This window comes from Pelophylax lessonae, assembly GCF_965119305.1.
Source record: "Pelophylax lessonae genome assembly, chromosome: 7".
Lineage (NCBI taxonomy): Eukaryota > Metazoa > Chordata > Amphibia > Anura > Ranidae > Pelophylax > Pelophylax lessonae.
The window spans coordinates 15713766-15728765 of NC_138774.1; the positions used below are offsets into that span (position 1 = coordinate 15713766).

The following is a 15000-nucleotide window of genomic DNA, read 5'->3' on the forward strand; positions in this document are numbered from 1 at the left end:
TGTATTCAAATCCGGCTTTAAACTTCTCCACAACAGTATCTCGGACCTGCCTGGTGTGTTCCTTGTTCTTCATGATGCTCTCTGCGCTTTAAACGGACCTCTGAGACTATCACAGTGCAGGTGCATTTATACGGAGACTTGATTACACACAGGTGGATTCTATTTATCATCATTAGTCATTTAGGTCAACATTGGATCATTCAGAGATCCTCACTGAACTTCTGGAGAGAGTTTGCTGCACTGAAAGTAAAGGGGCTGAATAATTTTGCACGCCCAATTTTTCAGTTTTTTATTTGTTAAAAAAGTTTAAAATATCCAATAAATTTCATTCCACTTCATGATTGTGTCCCACTTGTTGTTGATTCTTCACAAAAAATTACAGTTTTATATCTTTATGTTTGAAGCCTGAAATGTGGCAAAAGGTCGAAAAGTTCAAGAGGGCCGAAAACTTTTGCAAGGCACTGTATGTGTATGTATGTATGTATGTGTGTGTATATGTGTATATATATATATATATATATATATATATATATATATATATATATATATATATATATATATATATATATATATATATATGCTGAATAAATATAAAGCACAAATATATAAAGACAAATCTTCCCAATTACAGTGAATTTCGAAATGTGCAAAACGATGCCAAAAAGTGCAAAATTCATCAATCAATTTGTTTTTTTGCACTTTTTTGGCATTGTTTTGCACGTTTGGAACTTCGCTGTAATTGGGAAGATTTTTTTTTTTATATATTTGTGCTTTATATTTATTCAGCATGTGATTTTTACTTGCCTGTTATATATCTATATATATGTGTGTGTGTGTGTGTGTGTGTGTATGTATATATATATATATATATATATAATGTTTGAAGGTTTGTCATATTGTTTTTTTATCTATTACACTTCTTGGTTTATCATATTATTATTTTATCTTCATCACACATCTGAATAGCGCTCTATCATCTGAGTGGAGCTCTAGGTTTTGTCCCAAGCATGTCAAAATCCACTTACTGTTGAGTGATTCCCTACCTTTACTGAAAGCCTGTTCCAGGCATCAACTACTCTTTGGGTAAAAAAATAAACTAATACTTTCTAAAGTTAGTTTAGAACTTTCCTCCTGCTAGTTTGAGGTCATGTTCCCATGTTTTTGATCTTAGCTACATATTAAAAATCCCAAACTTTATTCATCCCCTTTGATGTATTTAAAGGCTTCAGTTATGTCCCCCCCCCCTTTCCCTTCTTTCTTCCAGTCTGTACATATTAACCACTTGCCGACCGCCCGCCGCAGTTTTCTTGCGGCAGGCTGGCTCGGCTGCAAGAAACGACGTCAGTCACGGGGGGTCGAGTGCATGCCGGTGGCAGCCGCTCCTGCCCCCACTAGGCAGCGGGGATTCCGATGCATGGGGCCGCCGGGCACCCACGATTGCTCCCCGCTGAGAGAGGACAACGGTCAGCTGTTGTAAACACAGCTGACCATTCTTCTCCCTGGAATGATCACAGATCACAGCTTGGCTCCAGTGCCCCCATAGCAAGCTGCCATCTGTGGGGGTACTCTACAGGAGGGAGGGGCCAGGAGCAGCAACAAGGGACCCGAGAAGAGGAGGATCCGGGCTGCCCTATACAAAACCATCACACGGAGGAGGTGAGTTTAACATGTTTTGTTAATTTTTTTTTTTATTTTTTTCGTAAACGAGACTTTACAATCACTTTAAATTCCTGCAGTCTCTCCTGATATTTTTTACCCCCCTTCACTATTTTTGTTGTCTGGGCTTTTACTAACTCATTACTATCATAGTAAGGTCTCCAGAACTGAGTATTGTATTCTAAAGGAGGTCTAAGGATCTATATAGAAGAATCAGGACCTCCTTCCTCCTGCTGGTGACCCCTCTAGTGATATAAAGATCTATATAGAGGAATCAGGACCTCCTTCCTCCTGTTGTTGATCTCTCTTGTGATTATAAAGATCTATAAAGAGGAATCAGGACCTCCTTCCTCCTATTGGTGACCCCTCTAGTGATATAAAGATCTATATAGAGGAATCAGGACCTCCTTCCTCCTGCTGGTGACCCCTCTAGTGATATAAAGATCTATGCCACTCAACCAACAAATTAAATTCAAGTTACGAACTATGACTTACAAAGCCATCCATAACTTGGCGCCCAGCTACATCACTAACCTTGTCTCAAAATACCAACCAACTCGTTCCTCCCAGGACCTCCTGCTCTCTAGCTCTCTTGTAACCTCTTCCCGTGCTCACCTCCAGGACTTCTCCCGAGCCTCTCCCATCCTCTGGAATGCTGTACCCCTATCTGTCCGACTATCTCCTAATTTGTCCACTTTCAGATGATCCCTGAAAACACATCTCTTCAGAGAAACCTATCTGACAACCACCTAACAACTGTACTTATATTTTCTCCATCAGGCCATCCCCCACAGTTATCACCTCTTCTATCTCTTGACCCCTCCCTCTTAGATTGTAAGCTCTAATGAGCAGAGCCCTCTGATTCCTACTGTATTAAAGTGTATTGTATTTATACTGTCTGCCTTCAAGTTGTAAAGCGCTGCATAAACTTTTGGCGCTATATAAATCCTATATAATGATAATAATAATAATCTATATAGAGGAATCCGAACCTCCTTCCTCCTGCTGGTGACCCCTCTAGTGATATAAAGATCTATATAGAGGAATCAGGACCTTCTTCCTCTTACTGGTGACCTCTCTAGTGATATAAAGATCTAGAGCACATGTGTCAAACACAAGGCGCGTAGGCCGAATCCGGCCCTCCAAGCCATTTCATGTGGCTCTTGCAGCTGCAGGAGATGCTCCAGCCCTCTGGTCCTCCTCCAGACCCTGAACTTTTTGCTTTCCAGCAACGCCAACAGCTTCTTCCCAGCAGCAGCACAAGATAAAGGGGGTGCACTGTGATGTAAGGTAGGGTGGGGGACTCAATATCTGATGGTGGGGAGGCTCTTGATGTCTTATGTAAGGGTAGGGGATGCTCTGGACATCTAGTCTTATAGATACAACCGGCCCTTTTGAGGGCAATCATAATGCTCATGCGGCCCAAGATCAAATTGAGTATGACACCCCTGATCTAGAGGAATCAGGACCTCCTTCCTCCTGCTGGTGATCCTCTAGTGATATAAAGATCTATATAGAGGAATCAGGACCTCCTTCCTCCTGCTGGTGACCTCTCTAGTGATATAAAGATCTATATAGAGGAATCAGGACCTCCTTCCTCCTGCTGGTGACCCCTCTAGTGATATAAAGATCTATATAGAAGAATCAGGACCTCCTTCCTCCTGCTGGTGACCCCTCTAGTGATATAAAGATCTATATAGAGGAATCAGAACCTCCTTCCTCCTGCTGGTGACCCCTCTAGTGATATAAAGATCTATATAGAGGAATCAGGACCTCCTTCCTCCCGCTGGTAAAGTCTACATTAGGATGACTATATTCCCGTAAACTTTGAGTTTGTATGGTAGTTGCAGTTCTAATCTGAGGGAGGTTTAGTGAGGAAGAAACCTCTTCTGATAGACGCAGACAGGAAGACGATTTATTTTCCAATGAAATGCTAACACACTTACAGATCTCGGTATTTGTTTCCTAAGCACGGTTGATAATTGCGATCTCCTTTTTTTTGCAGGTCATCTTTTGCGTCTAATATGGTGCCGTGCCCGGCCTGGTCAGAGCGGAAGAGCTTGGGATAGCATTACCCTAGGGGAGCACGGAAGTGGTCAGAAAACCACGCCAAAGGGCTACGGAGGAACCATGTCTGTTATGATGGTGAGGAAGAAAGTGACTCGAAAATGGGAAAAATTACCGGGGAAGAACACCTTCTGCTGCGACGGGCGCGTCATGATGGCCAGACAGAAGGGAATCTTCTACCTGACACTCATTCTTATCCTGGGGACTTGCTCGCTCTTCTTTGCTTTCGAGTAAGTGTGTTTTTTTTTTTGGCCTGGCTTAGAATGTTCCTGTGGTTTTCTGTCAGTTAAAATGTATGTTGCGTTCCCACGAGTGCGACTTTGGAGCGACTTTCATGCAACTTTACACTCTCTGGCACTTAAGTTGCATCAAAGTAGTGGAGGAACCTTTTCAAAGTTGCTTCGACTTTAAGTCACATAGATTGGAACGGGTGCCATTGAAATTAATGGGCTGCGACTTGTCATGTGACTTTGTGTCCAAAGTCACATCACAAGTCCCGCTAGTGGAAACGGAGCCTAAACCCGAACATATACACCCCCATTTACACTTGTGCGACTTGACATACGACTTTCGACAAGTCGTGCCCCAAGTTTTCCAATTATAACCATTCATATGTGAGCGACTTAAAGTCGTAGTGATTTCAAAACCATTCATGTACTACTTTGGTCTGACTTTCCTGCAATGTGAGCCATAGACTTCAATGTTAACCCTCAAAAGTTGCATGAAAGTCGTACCTGAATATTTTACAGGCAACAGTGGATCTGACTTTAGAGGGACAAGAAGTCCTATTCAAGTCGCACCCGTTCAAAGTTGCACCAAAGTCCTGCAACCTTGGAGTCGTACAAGTGGAAGTAGAACATTAAAATTCTCTTTTGCTCCCTTTTAGTCTGTAAGGCTCCGTTTCCACTAGTGCGACTCGTCACGTGACTTTGGACACATACAGCAGCATGACATATCGCAGCCCATTGATTTCAAAGCCACCTTTTCCAGTCCTGTGCAACTTTAAAGTTGCAGAAACTTTGAAAAGGTTCCTGCACTACTTTGATGCAAATTTCTTGTGACCTAAGTGCCAGAGAGTGAAAAGTTGCTTGAAATTGGAGTTGCACTAATGGGTACGTAGCCTTAGTGCTCATTCACACGAATGGTTGTGGGGCTGTAAAGCACTGTGATTGAGCCATGCTTTTACTGCCCCCAACAGCTACCCCTTTTAGCGGCAGAGGCAGTGGTCAAGGACATACACATGCCATGTGCTACCAATCTGATGTAGCACCCTTCTAGATAGGTGCTAGGCAGGGAGAATAGTTTGCTCCTCTGCCTGCTTAACAGGGAAGCAGCAGGTAAATCATAGTCTGCTCCATCTGCTTATCAGGGGAGCCCGATCAGAAGTTAGGCCTGTTACATGTGCTCAGGGTGTGATTCATCTGGGCTGAGGGAGTGTCCCCACTGTATCCCATAGGGGAGCCAGTTGGACAGTGGAGGAAACCCAGCCAGTAACGCACAGTTTATTTTGACTATCCCAGTGGGTTGGCACAAACAGTGGTGCATCCTGGGATATGTTATAAAAGCCAAGGGCACATGTGACAGGGTGTCTTTGGGTGGGAAGCCAGGTCCCAGGAGGAGGGTGATGGCTGTCTCTCCTCCTGTCTGTTGTGGAAGGTGGCCATAGGTGGTCGGCCTTGTGAGCCAAGAGTGTGGTGCTAAGCCAGGAGGTCCAGGAAAGCTGACTAGTGGGATTGGAGGCAGAGCAACCTTGGGAAAAACAGTGTCCGTGAGTACCGGGAAGCTTGCCGGGGGTCTGCCCAGGAAAGGGGACCACTCCAGTGGAGAGTCAGTGGACAGGTGTCAGTGCACACAGAAAGGGGGTGCCAAGTTAGAACCCTGAAAAATAACTCAAATAGGATCACATTATCTATCTTCACTTCTGTGGCAAGGTGAAGCAGCGGCCTTGCCACACACTACAGCTGGTTGTCCTCAGGATTGTGCATAGTTCATAGTTGGAGTATCCCATTCATCCCTTCTCCCATCCCAGTTGTAGATAAAATACAAAAAAACCAACATCCCCTGGGTTGATTATTGACTGAGCCAAGGACTTTCAATGCTGAGTATCTGCTATCAGTTGCTAAGGGTAACCCAGGGGAATCCAGAAAGTGTAATTCCCAGCAGTCCCCTAGGGGGCAGTGCTACACTATAAAAACATCCATACCTGGAATTCAGCTTTACAATTGATTTAGGTTTTCTTAGGTTTTGTTCAATAAATTGCAAAAAATACATGCTGACCCCCCCCCCTTTATTTTTATTTTTATTTGTTTAGCAACGCCTGGCAATTGGCTGTTTATATTTACTAATATTATGCTATGGATTTACCATATAGTACCCTAATTATAATGCCAATTGCCTTATGTACCCTTTTTTATCCCTTTTTTATCCCCCCCCCCCCCCCCTTGTTTCTACATGCTGATCCTGCCAGAACTGGTGTGAGCTACTAACTTCCTGTCCTGACTGTTCTGTTCCATTGTTACCGGCCATCACTGTGAAGTACAAATCATTTTTTGCCTATATAATGGAGAAGATGCGAGGGTCATGTCCGAGGGCACGCGTGTCAAACAAAAAACCCGCGGGCCGAATCCGGCCCTCCAGGCCATTTCATGGGGCCCTCCCAACTCTTCTAGAGCTGCAGTAGTGCTCCAGCCCTCCTTTGGGCCTCCTCCAGACCCTGGACTTTCTGCTTCCCAGCTCTGCCCCCAGCATCTTCCAAGCAGGAACAGAAGTTAAGGGGGTACACTTTATTGTATGGGAGGGTGTGGGGGGGGGGGGGGGGACGACTCTTGACATCTGATGTAAGGGGGGTGGGATACTCTGGACATCTAGTATTAACCACTTAAGCCCCAGCCCTATTTTGGACACTTTTTGTTTACAAGTTAAAACCAGTATTTTTTCCTAGAAAACTACTTAGAACCCCCAAACATTATATATGTATTTTTTTTAGCAAAGACTCTGGAGAATAAAATTTCGGTCATTGCAATATTTTTTGTCAAGCGGTATTTGCGCAGCGGTCTTTGAAATGCAATTTTTTGGGAAAAATTTTGAAAAATCACATTTCACTGCATTTAAAAAGCAAAAAACAGTAAAGTTACCCCATTTTTTTTTGTATATTGTGAAAGATGATGTCACGCCGACATAGATACCCAACATGTTACGGTTTAAAATTGCGCACACCCATGGGATGGCGACAAACTACGGTCAATAGAGATCTCAATCGGCGACGCTTTAAATTTATTTAACGGTTACCAGTTTAGAGTTAGAGTGTAGCTCTTTTTTTTAAAATTATTGCTCACGCTCTGGCGATCGCGGCGATACCTCACATGTGTGGTTTGAACAGCGATTTAATTTGCGGCTCGACTTCCGTATACGTTTTTTTTACGTACGTGAGCTAACGGTGACGGGGGCGGCTTAATTCTTTTTTTTTTTTTCTTATTTATTTATTTTTTTAACTTTATTACAGTTTTTTAAAAAAAATAAAAATCTGATCACTTTTATTGCTGTCACAAGCAATGTAAACATCCCTTGTGACACCAATATGTAGTGACAGGTACACTTTATGGAGGGATCGAGGGTCTAAAAGACCCCAAACCCCTCCACTACACTTCCTTGTATGCAAAACGCCAAAAACTGCATTTTTGCATAAAGCCGTTTTTTAAATCTGCCGCCTTTTGCAGCACAGTAACCCGGAAGTGACGTCATGGACACCGCCTCCGGGTTACGTCATCGGAGACCCGATCGAAGCCGCTTCCGGCTTAGATCGGGACTCCAACCAGCCGGCGGACGAGTGCCGGCTGGGTGCTCGGGTCTCCCGGTGGGACGGGAGGCCCGTTCAAAGTCACGGAAGGCGGCGGGAGGGGGGGGGGGCGTCCCCTCCCGTTCACCTGGGTAACGGTCGAGCGGCTCCCGGTCGTTACTGACGGAAAGCCGACTGTCGGCTGTAAACCACGGTACCGGGATGGTGCCTCTAGCTAGAGGCATCACACCAGGATAACACTGCAAAGTCTGCCGACGTGTATATATACGTCACTTTGCGGTAAGAGATTAAAGATACAACCGGCCCTTTGAGGGCAATCATAATGCTGATGTGGCCCTCAATGAAGTTGAGTTTGACACCCCTGTCCTAGTGCAATGATGGCGAGTCTTGACACCCCAGATGTTTTGGAACTACATTTCCCATGATGCTCAACTACACTGCATGGGCATCATGGGAAATGTAGTTCCAAAACATCTGGGGTGCCGAGGTTCGCCATCACTATCCTAGGGTGACTACAGTTCTGCCCCATAGATGTAATATTGAGAGCGTTGTCACCCTAGCCGGTTGCCGACCGCCGCACGACTATATACTGCGGCGGTCAGCCCCGGCCAGGCAGAGTGACGTATGAATACGTCACTTGCCTGTCACTGACTTGCGAGCCAATTGCGGGCGGGCGCGTGCCCGCCGCGGCTCGTTCACTGACAAGTCAGTGCGTGTGACCGGCGGACCCGATGTCCGCCGGTCACTCACGATCGCTCCGGTGAAGGGAGAAAGGCAGGCAGCTAATGTAAACAAGCCGCCTGTCATTCTCCCTGGTGTAAAAATGAAGAACAGACGGTTCTACTATGTAGAACCGTTGATCTTTGTTTTTACACCAATAGCCATGTCCCTGCACAGTTAGAAACACGCCCCTAGGAACACAGTTAACCCCTCCCTCTCCAATACAGTTAACCCCTTCCCTGCCAGTGTCATTTTTGCAGTAACAGTGCATATGTATAGCACTGATTACTGCAGTAATGTCACTGGTACCCCCAAAAGTGTCAAAAATGTCAGTCAAGGGTCCGATCTGTCCACCGCACTGTCGCAGTACCGAAAAAAAAATCGCAGATCGCCGCCATTACGCGTTAAAAAAAAAAACACCAAAAATGACAAAAATCTTTCCCTTTGTTAGTAATCTAATAACTTTTGCGCAAACCAATCAAAATACGCTTTTTGCATTTTTTTTTTACCAAACATAGGTAGCATAAAACAAATTGGCCGAAAATGTTAAAAAATTTTGATTTTTACATTTTTATTTGGGGGAATTTCATATAAAAAAATGTGAAAAATATTGTTATTTTTGCAAAATTGTCGCTCTTTTTTTGTTTATAGCGCGTGATCAAAAAATGGCACAGGTGATCAAATACCACCAAAAGAAAGCTCTGTTTGTGGGAAAAAAAGGACGTCAAATTCGTTTAGATACAGCGTCGCACGACCGCGCAATTGTCCGTTAAAGTCACGCAGTAAAAAATCGCAAAAAAAACCCTGGTCTTTTAGCAGCCAAATCCTCCGGGGCTTAAGTGGTTAAGACAGGAAGTGTGTTATAGGCAGGATTTCCAGGTGAAAATAAAGGAAAACAAATGTAGCCAACACATCTAAGTACTGGTAATGGATTTGTATTTTTGTTCTTGGGTTCAGTTACACTTTGAGCATAGAATACAACTCAAAGATAATAAAAAAGGAAACCTATAAAATGAACAGTTATAGCACAAAAAGGGAACAATGTCTTTGACAGATAACTGGCATGTCCCATTCTTATCTCTCCACCACAATACTCAAATCTTTTGCAACACTTGATCTTATCATGATGGCCACACGGACTTGTCATAAGATAGGTTTTCCTGTTGCGGTGGTGGTAAGGGATTCGGTTCCCTAGCAGTGCACCTACAGCTCCTGCTGGTGACCCCTCTAGTAATATACAGTATCTCACAAAAGTAAGTACACCCTCACATTTTTGTAAATATTTTATTCTATCTTTTCATGTGATAACACTGAAGAAATGACACTTTGCTACAATGTAAAGTAGTGAGTGTACAGCTTGTATAACAGTGTAAATTTACTGTCCTCTCAAAATAACTCAACACACAGCCATTAATGTTTCATGGCAGTGTGCAGGCCACCACCTGGGTTATGCAGGTTATTTCTCCTTACCATTTCCCTATCTGGTGAGGAATTTTATGTGGTGAACCCAAATCCCCTTCTTTCCCCTCTTTTCTCCAGAGCTGGTCCACTTCAAAGTGTATGTATAGTTAGAAAAGAAAAAAAAATGTTGCCTTTTAGATACACTTTAAGACCCAAATTTTCCTGAAGAACCTCAAACACTCACAAAATGCTAGATGTATACAATGTCATGAGTCTGATACACGTTGGAAAAGCCTTCTCATCCTTTTTACCCCAGCAGAATCCTTGAAATAATTTTCAGGTTTCTGAGAAATCCTACTAAAATTAGTAAATCGGGGGGTAAGTGAGAATGCTCCTTACATTGGTGATCAGTGGGAAGAATGCTCCTTACATTGGTGATCAGTGGGAAGAAGGCTCCTTACATTGGTGATCAGTGGGAAGAATGCTCCTTACATTGGTGGTCAGTGGGAAGAATGTTCCGTACATTGGTGGTCAGAATGCTCCTTACATTGGTGGTCAGTGGGAAGAATGCCCCTTACAGTGATGGTCAGTAGGAAGAATGCTCCTTACATTGGTGGTCAATGGGAAGAATGTTCCTTACATTGGTGATCAATGGGAAGAATGCCCCTTACATTGATGGTCAGTTGGAAGAATGCTCCTTACATTGTTGGTCAGTAGGAAGAATGCTCCTTACATTGGTGATCAGTGGGAAGAATGCTCCTTACATTGTTGGTCAGTAGGAAGAATGCTCCTTACATTGTTGGTCAGTGGGAAGAATGCTCCTTACATTGGTGATCAGTGGGAAGAATGCTCCTTACATTGTGGTTAGTGGGAAGAATGCTCCTTACATTGTGGTTAGTGGGAAGAATGCTCATTACAATGGTGGTCAGGGGGTAGAATACTCCTTACATTGGTGGGAAGAATACTACCCTTACAGTCATTTGAAAAGATCATTGTTGTCATGCTGCTGGATCTGCCAAGTTACATTGTGCCTAGAACTGTCCAGGCACCATCAGATGGGAGGATAGCTCTGGGAACCCTTTGCAACCTCTGGAGGAACCCTGGTGATGATGTCCAAATAAGGACAATATGAATTCCATTTGTAATGTATCGGTATTAAAGCTAAAAACTCCTTTCCACACATCGCTCCACCAGGTGGCCTCTCTGCAGTTAAATGGCACCCAGTGTCTAAACCTGTTGGTTACACCCTGGTGAAGAGACTTGACTTTGCCATTGTGGTATGATAGCAATTTTTGCCTTGTAAATTGTGATTTTAGGCATGTTGTAACTTCATCTCAAAGCAGACGGACCAGTTTATAAATGGCGGTTAATAACTTCATCATACTAGGATGTTGTTTTTAGCAGCATGTCTTGTTGTTTCTGCAAACAGTGCAGGGCAGAGTACCTAATGATGGGTGGCTTGTGCCCATTACCTCTGGCATCTTTGTACATGATGCCGATCACTTGTTCCAGCTGTGTGCCTGAGGCTGCCCCACCAAAGCGGGGTTGCGGCCGAGGCTACCCCACGGAATCGGTGTTGTGGCTGAGGCTGCCCCACCGAAGCGGTGTTGTGGCCGAGGCTGCCCCACCGAAGCGGTGTTGTGGCCGAGGCTGCCCCACCGAAGCGGTGTTGTGGCCGAGGCTGCCCCACCGAAGCGGTGTTGTGGCCGAGGCTGCCCCACCGAAGCGGTGTTGTGGCCGAGGCTGCCCCACCGAAGCGGTGTTGCGGCCGAGGCTGCCCCACGGAAGCGGTGTTGTGGCTGAGGCTGCCCCACGGAAGCGGTGTTGCGGCCGAGGCTGCCCCACAGAAGCGGTGTTGCGGCCGAGGCTGCCCCACAGAATCGGTGTTGTGGCTGAGGCTGTCCCACCGAAGCGGTGTTGCGGCCGAGGCTGTCCCACCGAAGCGTTGTTGCGGCCGAGGCTGCCCCACCGAAGCGTTGTTGCGGCCGAGGCTGCCCCACCGAAGCGTTGTTGCGGCCGAGGCTGCCCCACCGAAGCGGTGTTGTGGCCGAGGCTGCCCCACCAAAGTTTATTTTGATCCTTGACCATGGTCCTTTTCATTTTGGAATGACCAATATACTACTGTATATGAAAGAAAGGAGCGTTATTGTGGTCCTGAATCCCACGCACGGTTAACCTCACCCATAGTCTGTATTTCATCCACCTACTTTCCAGGTGGGTATGCCCAAATCACATCCACTATATAGGGGTGGTCCCACCAACACCCTGCTCCTTAATATGCAGTGACCACCCATCATAATTTCTTTTCAGGTTGGTCCCACCTACACCCTGTCCCTAACTATGCAGAAATTGTCAAGCAGACCTTCTTTCCAGGTTGGTCCCACTCAAAGTCCACCTCTATATTTGCATGTTCCACCCACCCCCTTCCCTGATTTGCACAATTAATGCCCTTTTGAGTTACTGCACATGACCAGTAACTCAAATAGGCTTGGCAGGACAAAAAAAAGGAAAAGACATTGTCTCACACACACAGAGGCAGACTGGCAACTTTCGGCCCAGTGGGCGAGTACAAACCAGAGGCCCATGGTGCAGCCACTCAGCCCCCCTCCCACTCTCCCTCTTCCTGTCCTCCTCCTGACCTCCATTCCAAGCTGAAGTTCTGCTCCAGATACTCTCTACTTACCTGCTGAATCTGGGTTCCCAACCTGGCCAGTAGGGAGTGGTTGGGAGGAGCTGGGACAGCTCGGTCGGGGCTGCCTAGGGGAGAAGAATCTCCAGTGGGGCATGGAACTGACCTCTGCTCAGACAGAGTTTACACCATCCATGCTGGGGGGGGGGGGGGGGTCTGCGCGCTGTCCTTGTCTTCAACCCGCACTCAGTAGGTCAGTGGCAGGGACTTTTTACTTCTCTTCACCAGGAATCCTTTAGGCATGTCTGTGGCAGAAGCAGCGCAGCCTTTTTACGGGGCATCAGAATGGCCCAGGGGGCAATTGCCCCCCTGTCCCAGTCCTCCCCTGGTCACACACTAGTGTAGTAAGCCCAACCGGACGCATACTACGTCAAAAAAGTTTGATGCTGTGATCCCAGGACACCGCATCAGCAGGACAGAGGGTCAAGATATGACACTGTCCCGGCAAATCAGTGACAGTTGGAATCTATGCTGCAGGGGTGTCAAACTCAATTTCATCGCGGGCCGCATCAGCATTAGGGTTGCCCTCAAAGGGCCGGTTATATCTGTAGGATTAGATGTCCAGAGCACCCCACGCCCCCCTTACACCCTTACATGAGATGTCAAGAGTCACCCCCCCCCCCCACCATCCGAAGTCAAGAGTCACCCACCCTTCCTTACATCACAATGTAGCCCCTTACCTGGTGCTACTGCCAGGAAGAAGATGCGGGTGGATCTGGGAAGAAGAAAGTGCAAGGTCTGGACGAGGTCCAGAAGAGGGCCAGAGTCAGCTTACAGAGTCTACTGAATTCTGGGACCAGGGGAGGCAGAGACAAGGTGGTGTTTTGGCTGCACAGAGAGGTGCAGGATCTGTAGGAGGAGTTCTGCCCTCCTCTCTGCTGCAGACTGCTGAGAAGGGGGGGGGGGCAAAGACGATCCTTTCTGCAGCAGCACAGAGAAGCACAGGATCTGGCAAAGGAGTTCTGTCCTCTCTGCTGCCGACTACTGAGACAAGGTGTGGGCAGAGACAAGGGGGGTGCCGCAGCTGCAGGAGAGGTGCGAGGGCCACATGAAATGGCCTGGGGGGCCGCATTCGGCCCGCGGGCATTGTGTTTGACACCTGTGCTGTATGCCAAGGCGATGGGCAGTCAACCAGTGCAACACATTGGAGAGCTGGAAGGGTGCAGTGGGTGTTGTGAAACTTTGCACCCCATGGTGCACCTAATGGAGTCTGAACCATAGAAGAGATATAAATGAGTTCATGATAGGAGACCTATTTTACTTGGAAAAATCACAGCCTGTACAGCTCATGCCTAGTGCAATTAGTTGGGTGGAGTATAACGCTCAACCTAGAATGAAAATGGTGGAGTATAACGTTCGACCTAGAATGAAAATAGCCTAATAACATTTGATTTTTGCCAGCATTTGCACAGAATCCAATGTACATACAATTTGGCAGGATGCATTATTCATTATTTTTTTTATAAATCTACCCCAAAGAGTCTAGAGCTGCTGTATTTACAATGTATCAAGCACATAAAGCAGCGTGACATTAATAACTCTTGACAATGCAATGCAATCTTGTGTCCCCATTAATCTGGCTGCAGAGATGAAATGATAGAGAAACTCTTTATATTTGCTTTGTACTTCTTTCGCAGGTGTCGCTATCTAGCGGTGCAGCTTTCCCCGGCGATCCCAGTGTTTGCGGTGGTGCTTTTCCTTTTTTCTATGGCCACTCTGCTACGGACGAGTTTTAGTGACCCCGGGGTGATACCCCGGGCACTGCCGGATGAGGCGGCATTCATTGAAATGGAGATTGGTAAGTAGAAGGTGGGGGGTTGGGATCAGCTGGGTGATATATAGGAGAGTAAAATTAATATATGATTATAAAAAGAACCTTTTAATCTAGATTAGATTTTATTTTTAAATACATCCAGTCAAAATATCTGTTTGTGTTTTTTTTTACATGATACAAATGTTATAAATTAGGTTGCAGTTCAGTGAGTAAAATAAGTATTTGATCCCCAAGCAAAACATGACTTGGTGGAGAAACCCTTTTCGGCAAGTACAGAGGTCAGACGTTTCTTGTAGTTGGTTACCAGATTTGCACACACCTCAGGAGGGATTTTGGTCCACTCTTCTTTACAGATCTTCTCTAAATCCTGAAGGTTTCTTGGCTGTCGCTTGACAACTCAAAGTTTCAGCTCCCTCCATACATTTTTTATCGGATTAAGGTCTGGAGGCTAGGACACTCCATGACCCTAATGTGCTTCTTCTTGAGCCACTCTTTTGTTGCCTTGGCAGAATGTTTTGGCTCATTGTCATGCTGGAAGACCCATCCATGACCCATCTTCAGTGTTCGAGGTAAGGGAAGAAGGTTCTCATCCAATATTTTACAATACATGGCGACATCCATTGACACCTCAATTCAGCAAAGTTGGTCTGTACCTTTGGCAGAGAAACAGCCCCAAAGCATAATGTTTCCACCTCCGTGCTTGACTGTAGGGATGGCGACTGTAGGGATGGCGACTGTAGGGATGGTGTTCTTAGGGTCATAGTCAGCATTTTTCTTCCTCCAAACACGGCGAGTCGAGTTAATGCCAAAGAGCTCACTCCTTTGTTGCCTTGGCAGAATGTTTTGGGTCATTGTCATGCTGGAAGACCCATCCATGACCCATCTTCAGTGTTCGAG

The 15000-nt window shown here is 45.8% G+C and overlaps 1 protein-coding gene across 1 annotated transcript in view; it reads left to right on the forward strand.

The window, feature by feature from the left end:
* The window catches only part of ZDHHC9 (zDHHC palmitoyltransferase 9), a 128157-nt gene that overhangs the window by 74410 nt on the left and 38747 nt on the right, over positions 1 to 15000 (forward strand). Inside the window, exons 2-3 of the mRNA XM_082263615.1 lie at positions 3662 to 3953; positions 13967 to 14127. Of these exons, the coding sequence (XP_082119741.1) occupies positions 3787 to 3953; positions 13967 to 14127 (328 nt within the window). The 5' untranslated portion in view covers positions 3662 to 3786. The remainder of the gene's footprint in view (positions 1 to 3661; positions 3954 to 13966; positions 14128 to 15000) is intronic.